General features: G+C 38.3%; 1 protein-coding gene across 11 annotated transcripts in view; it reads right to left on the minus strand.

Moving 5' to 3' along the window:
- The window catches only part of ralgapa1 (Ral GTPase activating protein catalytic subunit alpha 1), a 202,987-nt gene that overhangs the window by 120,927 nt on the left and 64,425 nt on the right, over positions 1-17,635 (minus strand). For all 11 annotated transcript variants that reach the window (XM_073039975.1, XM_073039978.1, XM_073039977.1 and 8 more), the window contains exons 13-16: positions 15,885-16,033; positions 10,229-10,358; positions 8,650-8,887; positions 5,896-6,057 (exon numbers count right to left, since the gene is read on the minus strand). In XM_073039975.1, coding sequence (XP_072896076.1) covers positions 5,896-6,057; positions 8,650-8,887; positions 10,229-10,358; positions 15,885-16,033 — 679 coding nt within the window. The remainder of the gene's footprint in view (positions 1-5,895; positions 6,058-8,649; positions 8,888-10,228; positions 10,359-15,884; positions 16,034-17,635) is intronic.

Genomic DNA, 17,635 nt, shown 5'->3' on the forward strand with positions numbered 1-17,635 from the left:
TATCTTTTTATAGTGGTGCAAGGAAATATTGATCATCAATGCAAGACAGTCATGAATAAATCCATAGGACAAGGGTTCCCAACCTTTTTTATGCCATAGACCAATACCATTAAGCAAGAGGTCCATGGATCCCAGGTTGGGAACCCCTGCCATTGAGGATTCAGGCCATTTATAGTGTGATTAAGTTGAAAAATGTAATGCAATATGAAGAAATGGAGGTAACCACAATCAATGGTTTTAAAAAGCAAGAAGTAAAATAATCTGTCAATAAGTTAGGAAGAACAGTGAAGTTTTGTGTGAAGCCTAGTACTAGTCTGAACTTGCTAAAGGCAAGTTCATTATCTTAATAAGTATAACATGTGGAAGCAAGCATTTTTTATGATTAAACTATGGTGGCAGAAATTCCTGTTTAATCTCAAACTATTGACGAGGGAGGAAAGTGAAATCAATGATAGGAAAACGTTGTTTCTAAAAAGGATTAAGGTGAGCTAGTACCAGAAAAAGCAAGTGAATTGCAGTCTGGGTACCAAGGGAATAACGAAGAACAACCAGCTGTAGAATCTACCACTGTTATGCGGTTGTACATAGGGGAACATGGGATAGCATGCCATGCTCTGAAATAGACATCTGAAAACTGCACTGTGTCCAGGGGACATCCTTTCAAAGTGGTCATGTGCGAGAGGGGATTGAGGTTAATATGTCATGCTAATATCACTCTCCTCTTTAAGAAGGGAGGGAGGTAAAGATAGGAAGTTATAGGCCAGTTCACCGGATTTCAGTGTTTGGCAAGATCCTGAAGTCCATTATTAAGTACGAGGTTTCAGGGAACTTTGGGTAACGTGATTAAATAGGCTCAAGTCAACACGGATTCCTTAGAGGGAAATGTTGTCTGACAAATCTGTTGAAATAACTGGCAGAATAGACAAAGAGCATGTGGTATTACAGAAAAGGTACTAGCATGGACAAAGACTGGTTGACCGGCAGTGGGTTAAGATTGGATTAAAGAGGTGTTTACTGGTTGGCTGCTGGTATTCCACAGGGGTCAGTGTTGGGTTCATTACATGAGATGCCAATGATATGGGTGACAGAATCGATGGCATTGTGGCAAAGTTTGCAGAAAAAACAATAATAGGTGGAGATGCAAATAGTGTTGAGGAAGGGGGAGTGTGCAGAAGGATATGGATTGATTGGGAGAATCGGTAAAGAATACAGTCTAGGGAAGTATATGATCATGCACATTGGTAGAAGGAATAAAGGCATAGACTAGTTTCTAAACGGGGAGCAAATTCAAAAATCAGAGATGCACAGGGTCTTTAAGAGTGCTAATGAACGATTTCCCCAGAAGTCAATCTGCAGTTTGAGCTGGTAATAATCTTACTATTCATTTGAAAGAGGACTACAGTATAAAGACAAGAATGTAATGCTGAGGTGTTCTAAGGCATTTATCAGAAAACAAGCTGGAATATTGAGCAGCTTTGAACCCCATATCTAAGAAAAGATGTCAGGAGCCATTGTAGAAGGTCCAGAGAAGGCTTACAAAAATGAACCCAGGAATGAAAGGACCAACATGTGGTTTGTTTGATGGCTCTGGGCTTGTATGCACTGCAGTTTAGAAGAATGTGGGGGACATAATTGAAACCAACCCAATATTGAAAGGAGTAGATAGGATGTACGTTCAGAGCATATTTCCAGTATACTTAAAGCAGAGGCATTAGTGGCGGACCTATTTAATCAGGGAGAGGGGGCTTCACACACGTCAGGAAGAAGAATTTTTTAAAAAAGGAGAGTTTTACAGGGCTCAATGCGTGATTCATTAGCAGGAGCAAATAAAAGTAAAGCAGGGTCAAAGCAGAGCGGTCATTGTGTGAGGGGACCAGTGTAGGAGTGGGAACTTTAGTCTTTGGCAAGAAGGCACAGGTAAGTAGCAAGTAAGGCTTTTGTAGTGGTTGAATAAAAAGTCACTAAATTACAGCTAATTAAATAAAGGGATGATACAGGATCAGGTGATGTGCTGCAGCTGCATGATATGGGAGCTGGTGGACCCCATTGTGGTTCCTGGTGATCATGGCGAATGTCATGCCACTGTTCAACAAAGGATGTAGGCAAGAGGCAGGTAACTTATAGGCCAGTTAGTTTAACATCTGTAGTTGGGATATTGCTCGAAGTTATCATTAAAGAAGAAATAGCGAGGCATCTGGAAAGAAATGACTCTATCAGGCAGACGCAGCATGGATTCAGCAAAGGCAGGTCATGTTTGACAAACTTACTGGAGTTCTCTGAGGACATAATGAGCACAATGGATAAAGTGAACAGATGGATGTTATTTACTTGGATATTCCGAAGTCATTCGATAAGGTGCCGCATAAAAGACTTATCCATAAGATAAAGATGCAGAGAGCTGGGAGTGATGTATTAGCATGGATAGATATTATAACTAATAGAAAGCAGAAAGTTGGGATACATGGGCGTTTCTCTGGTTGGCAATCAGTTGTGAATGTTGTGCAACGGGGGTCGGAGCTGGGCATGCAACGGTTCACAAAATACATTAACGATCTGGAAGAGAAGGCCAAGTGTAGTGTATCAAAGTTTGCTGATGATACTAAATTAAGTGGAAAAGCAAGTTGTGCAGAGGATGTGGAGAGTCTGCAGAGAGAGCTAGATGGGTTCAGTGAGAGGGCAAGGGTCTGGCAAATGGAGTACAATGTTGTTAAATGTGATGTCATCCACTTTGGAAAGAAAAATGGAAGAGCAGATTATTAGTTAAATGGTAAACAATTGCAGCACACTGCTGTGCAGAGGGATTTGGGAGTGCTTGTGCATGAATCACAAAATTTTGGTTTGCAGGTGCAGCAGGCTATCAAGAAGGCAAATAGAATGCTGGCCTTCATTGTTGAATTTAAGAGCACGGAGGTTATGCTGCAACTGTAAAGGGTACTGGTGAGGCTGCACCTGGAGTACTGTATGCAGTTTTGATCTCCTTACTTGAGGAAGGATATACTAGTTTTGGAGGTGGTGTAGAGGAGTTTCAGCAGGTAGATTCAAGAGATGAGGGGGTCAAACTATGAGGAGAGATTGATTCACCCAGGACTATACTTGCTAGAATTCAGAAGAACGAGAAGAGATCTTGTAGAAACATAAAATTATGAAAGGGATAGATAAGATAGAGGCAGGGAAGTCGTTTCCACTGATGGGTGAGATTAGAATGAGGGGACATAGCCTCAAGATTCGGGGGAGTAGATTTAGGATGGAGATGAGGAGTGGTGAATCTGTGGAGTTTTCTGCCCAATGAAGCAGTGGAGGCTACCACAGTAAATATATTTAAGACAAGGTTGGATAGATTTTTGCATAGTAGGGGAATTAAGGGTTATGGGGAAAAGGTAGGTAAGTGGAGATGAGTCCATGGCTAGATCAGCCATGATCTTATTGAATGGCGGAGCAGGCTCGACAGGCCAGATGGCCTACTCCTGTTCCCATTTCTTATGATATGTACTTAATTAATAAGACTGTCATAGGTTATGTGGAGAAGACACAAAAATAGGTTGAGGTGTAAAATGATCAAGTGGTGGAGAAGACTCGATGGCCGAATTCTACTCTGAGTCTTACGGAAATACCTTTCTCACTACCCTATGTACTTGTGCAGAGAACTTCAGCAAACTCTGCAGCATCGGTGCCTTACCTTCACTGTACGTGACCTGCACTGCAAACTCTGCAGCATCGGTGCCTTACCTTCACTGTACGTGACCTGCACTGGCTTGATGGTGCAAAATACATCACACCACTTGCTGTCCCTCTCCCCAGTTCCTAACTAGTCAGATCTTTTTGCAGTCCTTTATGATCTGCTTCACTATCAATGGGACTTGGGGACGAGTTCAGGATTTCCTGTGGGTTAACTTGCAAGTGAGATGAAAGAAGGCAAGTGTAATGTTTGCATTTATTTCAAGGGTATCAATGTATTGAGGCTTTGTATGGAGCTGGTCAGACTGCATTGTGAGCAATATTACTATGTAAGGAAAAATGTGATGGCCCTGGAGAGTGGCCAGAGAGTTTACACAGAAATGATTCCAAGAATGAAAAGGTTTATATTTGAGCATTTGATATATCCACTTCTATACTCAAAAGTAATCACATAAAACCTGCTGGTTATACATATAGCACAACATGGTCGGCACAACACTGTGGGCCGAAGGACACTGTAGATTTCTATGTTCTGTGTAACAACTTCAAATTTTCCTAATGGTTACATGGAGCAGTATTTAGATCATTCATATCCAAAAGTGGGACAAATGATCAAACAATAATGTAGAGTTGTCAAGGTTGGCGGCAAGTTAGGATCTATGTACATGAGGTTCTTGAATTATATTACTAAATGAAGTAACTAGGTGGGAAAGTAAAGAGTGGAGTAAAGCTTGTTGAATTCAGAAAAAAATGCAGTGTTGAGTAAAGTATGTTAGAAGATGCTTTATTATTAAAACTAATGCGAGAGCATCCTCTTTGAGCTGAATGAACAAGGATTGGCCTAGGAGAAGGGTAGTGTGGTCAAACTTAGAAAAGACTATAGGCAAGTCAAAAGGGCAGAGCCTTCACCAGAAATAGTTTTCTTTTAAGACGCACCAAAATGACAAAAGCCTACAACCTCATCAAATATTGAATCAGAATCAGGTTTAGATCACTGAATTTGTGAAATAAGATTTGAGAGTTTAAGGAATGCAACTGACTGAGTCTCTGAAATACTCCACAATCAACTAGAGTGAACTATTTTGGAAGTGGTTGTTAATTATTACAGGCATCCATTCAGATCTGGAACTACTATTAATAATGAAATCTGCTACAAACCATAGAAATCTGTGTCCGTTGGAAATAAGAGAGCTAAGAAAAAGGAGGTGGGGCTGTTAAACTGCTGTGACTACGCAGGGTGAAGAATCATGACAGACTATAGATGTTGAAATATGGAGCAACAAACAATTTGCTGGAGGAACTCAGCAGGTCGATACAAGGCCTTGACTGAGCAAAATGATTTGCACAATATTACATCTTTAGATATTTGAAGTCCAAGCACCAACCAAGTGCACACAAGTGTCACTGCATGCGGCTGTGAGGTAGTGCTTTCAGCAACAGCAGATTCAGGGTGTTGCTGGAAAGGAAAAGGGAGTGAAGAAATAGGTCAGAGAGATAACCTGAACTATAACTGAGAAAACAGAATACAGAGGGCACATGATGTGGCAAGCCAAAGAGTGCAAGAGGTAGTTCAGAGTATGGCATAGTCATGCTGATAAAAACTAATCTTTCATGGAAAAAAAATCAAACTGTTCTTGCAAAAATATATATCCTTACCTTGAATAAGAATATTAAAGGAGTCAAAGATTAGAGGACACAGCCTAAGAATAGAGGAGCATCCTTTTAGAACAAAGTTGAAGAATTTCTTTAGTTAGAGAGTGGTGAATCTATGGAATTCACTGCCACAGGTGGCTGTGGAAGCCAAGTCATTGGGTATATTTAAGGTAGAGATGGATAGAATCTTGATTAGTCAGGGCATGGATGGATACGGGAAGACAGGAGACTGGGGCTGAGAGCGAAAATGGATCACCCATGATGAAATGGCAGAGCAGACTTGATGGGCCAAATGGCTTAATTCTGCACCTATATCTTATGGTCTTAAATGCTCCAATTTTAAATTTGTTGCTGGAAAAGGATATGAAATAACTTATATCACTTTAGTAAACTGTACAAAGCCACTTAAGTCAATCCTATTTATTTGATATACAAACCATCAACAATAATATAAAGCATTATTCCATTAAAAACTGCTATCAATAAAACACACAGAGACATGGGCGAAAGAATTTTTTTTGGAGTTAACAGAAAGTCTCGTTGACAAGTATTTTTGATCTTATTTACCTATAGTTTTCTGTCGTACTATGCTTCTTGCTTTTTCTGTTCCAGGAGAACCAGCAGTCGTCGCACTTCGCTGTCTCATTTGACCCTGTCCAGGTTGATCACGGCTCCAACCTCTTGAAAATGATTTATCAACTGTAGTCCTCTGACATCCATGACTGCCACCTTAATTACAACAACATGCAGTTGAAACAGCAATCTTTTCCATTAAATCATTAATGGCCACTAAAGATAAATAGGCCTTTGACAAATGGGTAAAATATAAATTTAAATAAAAGCAGTCTCACCATCTCCACTCAAGAAAAACATTATATTTTGGCAATAGCCTAAAAAAGCATGGTTAACTTTCCTTTATTCACCGTATTATAGACATTTACATTTACTAATATTTAATCTACTTTTAAAGCCAAATTATAGGCATAATTTTAAAACTGCAATACTATTCACCACTATTAATTAGCAAAAACAAGTTTTTTGGGATTTCTTTGCATATGTAGTTAATGGTAGCTGCTGTCAGAGATTTACTCCTCCACCACAGACTTTGCTTTTTAGCAGCCTTCTCAACTGGAATCAAGATAAAACATCCAAAATGCTGAGAACTTTATATTTACAAAATGTATCAGATTCACGCAAACATTATAAGATTGATATGTTTAGAACAGGAGACCTGATTGCCTTCAAATGGTATTCCAACCCAAAATATCTGTTTAGGAAACTCTTGATACTAACAGGACTTATTTTATAAAGATGTAGACTGTAATTCCTTCATAAAAATATTTAAAAATACAATCTAGTCAAAGGATTCAAAACGCTGTTACGTCAATGTTTTTTATGCCATGGACCCAGGCTGGGTACCCCTGTTCTAAAGAATCCAGCACAGAAATCTAAGGAGCTTTTTCAGAGAGCAATGCCATAGAAAAAGGACAGAGTTAAAATGGCAGATATGTAGAGTTTATTACATGTTAAACTAGAACGGATACACAGATTCATAAATGGAACATGCATCTCTAAATCCTCAATACTCATCAACATAAATGAATGAACGATCAAAAGGTTCACAAGTATTCCATTTCAGTGACAGTGGAAAACATGCCCCAATGTTTTGTTGATAAATGATCGCAAAATAAATTAAGTTTCTAATTAGTGTATTTCCCAAAAATTAAAGTATGTAGTTGAATCAGCACAGTAACAACATGGCAAGTACACGGGCGGGGGGGAGAGAAAAGAAAATTTAATTTCACGTTTTATTGCCAAGGTGATTGTGAAGTGTAGCAAAAAGCAGTTGTGCAGTCCGATACAAATTGAGAAACCTTTAATTCCATTTAGTAATCTACTCTACAACCTGGATTGGCAGAGGGAGGCTGGCTTATAAATAATTGTTTCTCCTGCTTAATCTAATAAAAGATAGCATCCCTCAACTTGGATATACAGTGGATTTGGATTTATTGGAACATTGGTTAATCAGGGCAGCCACTTATTTGTGACAACTGTTAAAGAACAAAAACTAATCGAGAAAATAGCCGGGCCACACTTACATTACTTGGGACACAATGCCACTTAACTGGGACAGAAGACTGTTGCCAGTTTCTAACTCGTGTCAGTTGAGTACACTTGTGTGCCCATTAGACACTGTACTATGCTTACAGTGAACAATTTGTAAATATATCAGTTGCATATGGTTGTGATACGTTATCCATTTGAGATGACAAGTGCCGATGCAAAAAGCAGTGATTTTTGATAAATTTGTTTTTTTTATTTTGACTTAAAAAAATTTTAGACCCTTGTCAAGATACCATGAAAAGGTTTGACACAAGCCAAAAAATTACCTTAACTGTACCAAACTGAAAGCTATTCACCTACACTCATCATCAGCTGGCAGTTAACTGGAGTGCCGAAATCTACAACTGCACACATGAAACATCATCAACATGAACTGCAAGAAAAATGGGTACTGGGCATCCATGCTGATTTTGTCCTTCTTCAGTCTATCAAAATAACATACACTGGATGAGTTCCTCCATCAATAATCATCAGGAACTAATACACATTTTAATAGTACTGTAGTAGTATTGGTAGTGTGCTAATTTGTTCTGTATTTCATTTAAGAACTTAATCGATAACTCAGTTAAATGATAGTTTGTCTTTTTCATACATTTTTAACCACATCCATGAAATTTTTGCTAATTGGGGTAAAATGTACTAGGCCCAATGTGCCCCAATTAACTGGAATTCACTGTACCCTCATGAAGTCTAGGTACTCTCACCACAGCTTGCTTTTCCATTTATCTTTTCTTAGTTTAAACAGGAGAAAACAATTGTTCTAAGATTAAAACTTGGCTTTATTTAAAATGATACATAGCAGAAAACTAAATAAGTGGTTACACGATGACTGATGCGACAATAATTGGTTATAAAGGATAACCAATGAACTGTGTTTTGCCCAAACGTTTAGAGTACTCATATGTATCCCTTTATAAAACTGGGGAACAGAGAGAAATGTTTTAAAGGAATAATTTTAAGTATTTTCCATATTTGAATAAAAGAGCCTTAAAGGCTATTAAAATAAATTGATGTCAAGAGATCTAATCAAAAGTTACACACCTTTGAAGAAAAATAGTTCATGGATAAACAACAAGAAAAATTCTGCAAGATTTTTTTTATATAATGGTTTAAGTTTTTAAACTTACCATTGGAGAAAAACCAATGATGGCATATTTCTTAAATCACACTCAAACAATACTTGATAGTTAACTATACCTTTTCCTTTGTGTTTTTTCTGTTTTTGTTCACTCAATTTATCTAAAGGTAGATCATGCAAGTCTAGGTTGTACAAGTTTCGAGCTAACACTTTGGTCAAAGTTTCCATTGTCATTGCCCATTCAGTGATCAGTTCTTCCCAGTATGTAAGTGATGACAAAACCACCAATAATTCATCCCATAGCTCCCGGGAAACATACACATCCAAGTTTGCTTTGATCCAGGCTACTATGAGTGTCTGGACAATAAAAAAGAAAATTGATACACAATTAGAAAATAGCTGCACATCCATCCAGTCAAACATTAACTTTTTTGTCTAAAGATCAAAAATCTATTAAAAATGTTTTCTTATTGTATTATTTGGAGTACTCGTATTACTCTAGAAAATAATAGGTTAACAAGCCAAGAAGTTAAATAAAAAAAGCAGATGATAAGTAAACATTCTGAATGATTACCTAAAAATTCCTATCTGAGCTAAAACCTATATTAAGAGGAACAGTCCTTCACAATTTACAAAAAAAGACTAACGATTTTTCTCATCTCCGGAAAGTTTTTGTCCAATCCCTCAAATCATACACATTTCCTTGATGTCTAGGTGCCCTAATCACAGCTTGTATTCCCACCTAACATTACCATCAACAAATTTGAAATTATCACATGTGGTCCATTCAGCCAATTCACCAAGTTATGAACAGCTGGGGCTAAAATATGAATAACAGCCTGAGCCTCGTAATATCTCTTAGCTATTAGTAGTTGCTTTTCCTTCCTCAATTAGACTGGGCCCTTGCTTCAGGTATTTCTAAAAAGTTCTCAGATTTATTTAGCTCCCCAACACTGCATTTGAGATATCCATCTTAGAAATATTTCAGAATTAATTTTCTACATTGCCAACTTGCCCAGCCTTTTAGTGGATTAAAGACCCACATGATGACTACATTAACCCTTGTCACATATACCACTAATTTCTTCATTTATATCAGGATACATGAAACTGCAGATGCTGGATCTGGAGTGAAAGAAAACAAACTGCTGAGGAAATTAGTGGGTCAGAGAGCATAGGATTCAAATGGAGCCTGATATAGGAGCTTGACCTAAATGTCCACTATTGCTTTGCCTCCACAGATGCTACCCGAGTCACTGAATTCCTCTAATAGTTTGTTTTTTTTGCCCCATCATTGTAGTTATTCAGATGCCTGTGAACAATTCTCATTGATGTCTTCTGCCACCTGTTGCATCTCAGCTCCATCAAAACTGATCTTACTTCAATAGCACAATCTTCTGAAGATTCCTTCTAATTACCACCTTTTCCTTAACTGCCTTGGCCTAATGTCAATTACATTGTAATATTTAACTCTAGTGCAAATTAGAATTTTGAAAAAGTAATAGAGAAAACAAAGAAAGCAATTGCTATTAACAGCCTTTTCATCACTGAATTAACTTCACATTTTACAAATACAGACATCAATTATCAACCAAAGTATGACTCTTCATTTTGTTCTGTCAATGCACAAGATAAAACCACCTTAAAGCTGTTAAGTATGGCATACTTCATAAAAACTGATTTAGATACACGCTTTACCCGAAAGAGTGGTGTAGCAAGTCGTCCTGCTAACAAAGAATTTTTTCTCCCTTGAGAGAGTGGCAGAGCTTGCTGTGGTCGTTTCATAACAGATTCTGTAATCCTCAACATAATCAGCAACAGCTGCTCCCTGCAAGGAAACATGCCTAAATTTATAAATGTTCTGAACTGGGGCATCTAAGGTTCAAGTTGCACATTTCAGCAGCTTTTTCATAGATGTAGGATATAAATTAACAATATGTGATGTGATACAATTTACTTTCATAATTTGTGCCTCCACACTTTTCAGCTTGATGTTAAATTAATAGAATAACACCCAATTTTAGTTCTTTTGCTGTACCACTGCCAGAGAATTTGTCGCTGCTGATGGAGCGACAAATTAGATCTAATTTGACTACAGATTCCGTGTAGAGCTCAAAATGGAGAAAAATATTTTATATCATGGCATATAAGGCCCTAATCCACAACTACACTGCACTAAACACTATACTGCCAACTAAGCAACATCACTGGACAAATTTCACAAGAATGTTGAATTACACTGACTTTTCACACACAAATTTGCATTTTATACTAAATGAAAATCAAAAAAGATTGTAAATATTAAGTAGAATGCAAAATAGTGAAAACTCAGCAAGTCAGACTGTATCTGTGGGAAGAGGAACAATCAACACTTCAGCTAAGCAATCTGTCATCAGAGCTGGGAAAGAAGTACCGTAGATGCCGGATTATAAGCCGCTACTTTTTTCCCACGCTTTGAACAGCTTTGAACACTGCGGCCTTTACTACGGTACGGCTAATGCATGGTTTTTTTTTCATGCCGCCAAAAACATTTTGCCTCGTAACAGTAGACCAATAAAATTGATGAGTAGTTCAGAGGTCCAATGAAATTGTACGATAAATCAAGCGCACTTTCACAATTAAATTATTGTAAATCAGTCATTTGTACTCACCCTCATCAACATGGAAAACACTCGAAGAAAAGCATTGTGCTGCCTTTATGGCAGTTATTTAGTTTATAATATTTTCGCTTAGTAATTCATTTGTTAGTATTTTCTAGTTAAAGTTAGAAGTGTTTTAAGTATATTTGTTTTCTGTACTACATCCCGGGATGCTATGATGTCACATCCGGTTTCGCCGCGTCTTGTGGGAAAATACCAGTTTGCCATAAACGGAAAGGTGGGGGCGAGCGCATTAGACCCGCGCGAGAACGCTGCTTTTAAGTTAAAGGCGATCAATAACTTTTCCTGGTAGGCTGCAGTATATATTTTTTTACCAGTCGTTAGGAGATATTGGAATGTTGTTCGTGCACTGTTCAGTAAAAAAGTATACGCAACATAATTTGTGTGTTACCGATACGTATGTATATTTAAAAGTAGCCGTGTTACAGGCACGGTTCGAAAAAAAGCATTTGCAATATGTATTTGTTTATGTTACCATACGGATTTAATTAAAAGTTAAAAAATCCTCACGTGTAATATCTTTCTGTGTAAATATCTCATATTACAACGTGGGACACCTGCGGCTTAAAATCCGGTGCGGCTTGTACAAGTACAAAATTGATTTTCTTTCTAAAATTAGAGCCTGCGGCTTTTAATCAGGTGCGCTCTGTAGTACGGAATCTACGGTAGATGTTGCAGGTTTTCAGTAGGAGAAAAGGTGGGGGACGGATCTGAGAACAAAGGATGAGCCGTAATAGCATATCAGCACATTAAGCTACAAGAGCTGTGTAATGAGTTTTAATGGTGGAATTAATTTATTATACATTATACTAGCATTTTATACAATACACATTAATTTATTTCCACTCTAAACTAGAAATATAAAGTGGCTCATTAAGTCCTGATTTTGATTTGTGATGTTCTTCTTAAAGTTATGCTCTGTCAATGAGACTGCACAAGCATACCTAAATTCAACACTAATGTAAAAAGAGATGCACTATTGAATTAAAGTATTAAATACATTGGAATTACAGTTGCAAGAAAAAAAGTATGTGAACCCTTTGCAATTACCTGGTTTTCTGCACTAATTACTCAAAATGTGGTCTGATCTTCATCCAAGTCACAATAACAGACAAACACAATCTGCCTAAACTAATAACACACAAACAATTGCACTTTTCATGTCTTTATTGAACACATTGTTTAGTCGCAGTCCAGGCTAGAGAAAGTATGTGAACTCTTCTTTTTAATAACTGGTAGAACCACTTTTAGCAGCAATAACCTCTACCAAACCTTTCTTGTAGTTGCTGATCAGACTTGCACAATAGGGAGAAGGAATTTTAGACCATTCCTCTATACAAAACTATTTAAGTTCATCAATATTTCATGGGACACCTTGCATGAAAGGCTCTCTTTAGGTCATACCACAACATCTCAATTGGGTTAAGGTCTGGACTTGGCTATTACAAAACATGAATTTTCTTTTTAAACCATTCTGTTATTGATCTACTCTTGTGCTTCATATCACTGTCTTGTTGCATTATCCAACTTCTATTAAGCCTTAGGTGGCGGACCACTAAAATGTCTTGATATCATTTTGAATTCATTGTTCCCATCAATGATTGCAAGCCGTCCAGGTTCTGAGGCAGCAAAGCAGCTCCAAACCATGATGCTCCTTCTACCATGCTTCACAGTTGGGATGTGGTTTTGGTGTTGCTGTGCAATGCCCTTTTTCCTCCAAACACCACAGTGTGCATTTCTGCCAAAAGGTTCAACTCTTGTCTCATCTGTCCACAGAACATTGTCCCAGAAGTATTGTGGAACATCCAGGTGGTCTTTTGCAAACTTGAGATGTGCAGCAATGTTGTTTTAAAGAGCAGAGGTTTTCTCAGTGATATCTTTCCATGAGCACCACTCTTGTTCAGTGTTTTTCTTATAGTAGACACATGAACAGATACTTTAGCAAGTTCTAGAGATTTCTGCAGGTCTTTTGCTGTTACCCTTAGGTTCTTTTTCACCTTCTTCCCCATTGCATATTGGGCTCTTGGTGTAATCTTTCCAGGATGCCCATTCCTAGGGAGAGTAGCAACAGTACTGAATTTCTTCCATTTGTAGACAAGTTCTCTTTCTGTGGACCGATGAATACTCAGGTCTTTAGTAATGCTTTTGTAGTCTTTTCCAGCTTCATGCATCTCTACAATTCTTCTAAGACTTCTGAAAGTTGTTTCGAGTGAGGCATGGTGCACATAAACAGATCTTTCTTGAGAACAGCAGGCTCTGTCAGTAACGTAACTTTGTGTGTCTTTTTATATATATATATAAAAAAGTTTCTCCGAAGATTGTCACCTTGTCGTGGTGGAGAAGCTTGTGTGGTCCTGAGATCCCGAGGGCGATGCTGTCTGGAGCTATGCTCCTGGTAGGGTCACCCATGGCAGTAAGGTCAAGGGTGAGGTCCCTGACAAAGAACAATCCAACCAAGACCTCAATGGTGGAACAGGCAGATGAAGTTACTTCGAAATCAACGGCTGTGAAGGCGGATGAATGCTGCAACAAATCCATCAGCTCCAATCGTCGTGGCTTCCATGCCATTGGAATCAGTTGGTTGACTTGTGAAGTATCGTGTGCTTCATGGAGTGCAACATCAAGTACATGTTAAACAAATACATGCACAGGCATCTTTGCTCTGTGATAGATCAACGGAACGAAGACCATCATCCTTGACCTCAAGGGATAGCCACGATGAGGCGCTCTACAACCCACACCTCTAATCTCATTGATTGGAACACCCAACTTTAAACAGCTTTTGTAGAAGGCATTACCTCAGAGGTTCACATACTTTTTTTTAAAAACCTGGACGGTGACTGTTTAAATGGTGTACTCTGTATTGACGAGAAGTACAAGTATTACTAGTTTAGGAGATTATGCTGGTCTATTATTGTGACTTAGATGAAGATCAGACCACATTTTATGAGTAATTAATGCAGGAAACCAGGTAACTACAAGGAGTTCACCAACTTTTCTTACACTGTATATGCTTTGCTGTATATTGCCAAAACATTCCCACTATTAATCACTGTCACTCCAATATCACATACTTCAATACACAGCCACAACATGGCACTTTTCATCCATGTAGTATTTCCAAAAGAGGATGGAAAACCATTAATATCTAACCTGAAAATCAACAGTAAATACCTTCAGAAATGGCATTTTAGTCCAAATATCATGAGCAAATATTTCAGAAAATGTGTCCCAGCCAAACTAAAACTAGATTGCTTTTTAAATTTTTTACAAACATCTGTTAAGTCCTGCCTGAAAAGTCAAATCACGAATATCATCCAAAAGTTAGTCAGTGTCAATGGCAGAGCAAATTTGATTTTTACTTTATCTCGTGTAATTTTTTTTTGTCAGATGACTGCCAGCAGTCTGGGACGACAGCTACGGTGAAGGTTTCAGACAGTGAGCTCCAAACTCCTACCACCCTCTGAATGAAAAAACTTTTCCTCATCACATTCTTCACCGCTGGATTTTGACTCCTCATCTAAGGGTAATAGATTCTTCCAATACACACTTCATTGAAGATCATCCTCAGTCTGCTCTGCTCGCAAGAAAAAAGACAAGCCCATCCAATTTTTCTAAAATATGACCAGCATTTGTAATGAAGAAACTAGAGCTCAATCCCCATTATTGGCATGTTTGGAATTTAAATTCAGTTAGCAATTCCGAGTTTAATAAAACAATGTTAACCTTCATAAAAATTCATCTATTTACACTAATGTGTTTCAGGGAAGATTATCTGTTATCCCAAACACATTTCAGAAGTCACAGTCGTGCCACTGACTCAGAAAGGGCCTAGCAAATGACTTTATTTTTTGCAAATATGAATGAGCAGTAATTGCTGTCAAGGTAGCTCACATTCCAAAACATAAATTAGAAAAGGGATACTCAGTACCCAAGCTACAGCTTGATAAGTACTGTCTACAATTCTAGTACTATCATACATCTCTTATATTTTGTCCTGAGTTATCAAGGGAAAGCATCCCATATTTTTTTTTTGCAGGTCTGTGTGTCCTGTTTCATTTCAAGATCTGTGAATATCCAAGTTCTCTTTCTCCCCAACTTCTTAATATCACTCCATTTATTGTACCATTACCTTACCTTGATTAAACTTCCCAATTGTAGTATTTCTTCTCCATCAACCACACAATGAATTTTTGTATCATCTGCATTCAAATCTCTGTAATCCTATTACAAAGATAACCTAAATAAACTCAACATATTGAATGAGCCATTTTTGGCTACTTAAAACACTTCACTTAAGAATGCAATAAATACACCCATGAAATCTAATTTGCAGTTGTGGGCAACTTGAAAATTAATAATATACTCAAACTCTACTCCTGTATTATACAAAGGTAGAAATAATAGGCACTGTAGAAATTGTTGGATGAAAAAGGTACACAGAGCTTGCCCTTTATCATCTTGCAATCAAATGATAGTTACTTAATCACTGAGTAATAATGTAAATAACTGTCTACTAAAACATAGATCTGAGGAGAGGAAAACAAGTGAAGATATGAATCTTGAAAGACCAAACTTATTGGTCTTACCTCAACTGCAAACTACATTTCAAAAATATAGCTTTTATTAAAAAATAAATCAAATCAACAAAATTTTTGCAGGGTTTCAACGTATAAAGAAACTTCTGATCTTACCAGGTTTTCTTGTTCATTGTTGTATGGACAACCATGTATCTGTAGATGTTAAGAACACGTTTACACATATCCACATGTTCATCCAAAAGAACCCCAATTTCATTGGCAGGTTCCAGTAGCAATATATTTGCAGAGTTGGTTATAAAAACCTGTAATAAAGTGGAAAATAATACATAATTAATAAGACATAGATAACACAAGAATCACAGCATAACTGAAAATAAAATGACAGATTCGAGATTAAATTCAAAATCAGACTTAATATCATAGAAACATAGAAAACCTACAGCACAATACAGACCCTTTGGCCCACAAAACTGTGCCGAACATGTCCTTACCTTAGAAATTACCTATAGCCCTCTATTTTTCTGAGCTCTATGTACCTGTCCAGGAATCTCTTAAAAGACCCTATCATATCCGCCTCCACCACTGTTGCAGGCAGCCCATTCCACACACTGTGTAAAAAACTTATCCGATATCTCCTCTGTACCTTTCTCCAAGCACCTTAAAAAAACGGTGCCCTCTTGTGCTAGCCATTCCAGCCCTGGGAAAAGACCTCTGACTATCTACACAATCAATGCCTCTCATCTTATACACCTCTATCAGGTCACCTCTCATCCTATGTCGCTCAAAGGAAAAAAGGCTGAGTTCACTGAACCCATTCTCATAAGGCATTCTCCCCAATCCAGGCAACATCCTTGTAAATCCCCTCTGCACCCTTTCTATAGTTTTCACATCCTTCATGTAGTGAAGCAACTAGAACTGAGCATAGTACTCCAAGTGGGGTCTGACCAGGGTCTTATATAGCTGCAACATTACCTCTTGGCTCCTAAACTCGATCCCACAATTAATGAAGGCCAACGCACCGTATGCCTTCTTAACCACAGAGTCAACCTGCGCAGCAGCTTTGAGTGTCCAATGGACTCGGACCCCAAGATCCCTCTGATCCTTCACACTGCCAAGAGTCTTACTGTATTCTGCCATCATACTTGATCTACCAAAATGAACCAGCTCACACTTATCTGGGTTGAACTCCATCTGCCACTTCTCAGCCCAGTTTTGCATCCTATCAATGTGCCGCTGTAACCTCCGACAGCCCTCCACACTATCCACAATACTCTCAACCTTTGTGTCATCAGCAAATTTACTAACCCATCCCTCCACTTCTTCATCCAGGTCATTTATAAAAATTATGAACAGCAGGGGTGCCAGAACAGATCGCTGAGGCATACCACTGATGACCAACCTCCATGAGAATATGACCCGTCTACAACCACTCTTTGCCTTCTGTGGGCAAGCCAGTTCTGGATCCACAAAGCAATGTCCCCTGGGATCCCATGCCTCCTTACTTTCTCAATAAGCCTTGCATGGGGTACCTTGTCAAATGCCTTGATGAAATCCATATACACTACATCAATTGCTCTGCCTTCAATCAAAGTGTTTAGTCACATCCTCAAAAAATTCAATCAGGCTCATAAGGCACGACCTGCCTTTCACAAAGCCATGCTGACTATTCCTAATCATAGTATGCCTCTTCAAATGTTCATAAATCCTGCCTCTCAGGATCTTCTTCATCAACTTACCAACCACTGTAGTAAGACTCACTGGTCTATCTCTACTCCCTTTCTTGAATAAAGGAACAACATCCACAACCCTCTAATCCTCCGGAACCTCCCCGTTCTCATTGAGATGCAAAGATCATAGCCAGAGGCTCAGCAATCTCCTCCCTCACCTCCCACAGTAGCCTGGGG

The sequence above is a fragment of the Hemitrygon akajei genome, chromosome 3 (genome assembly GCF_048418815.1).
Source record: "Hemitrygon akajei chromosome 3, sHemAka1.3, whole genome shotgun sequence".
Lineage (NCBI taxonomy): Eukaryota > Metazoa > Chordata > Chondrichthyes > Myliobatiformes > Dasyatidae > Hemitrygon > Hemitrygon akajei.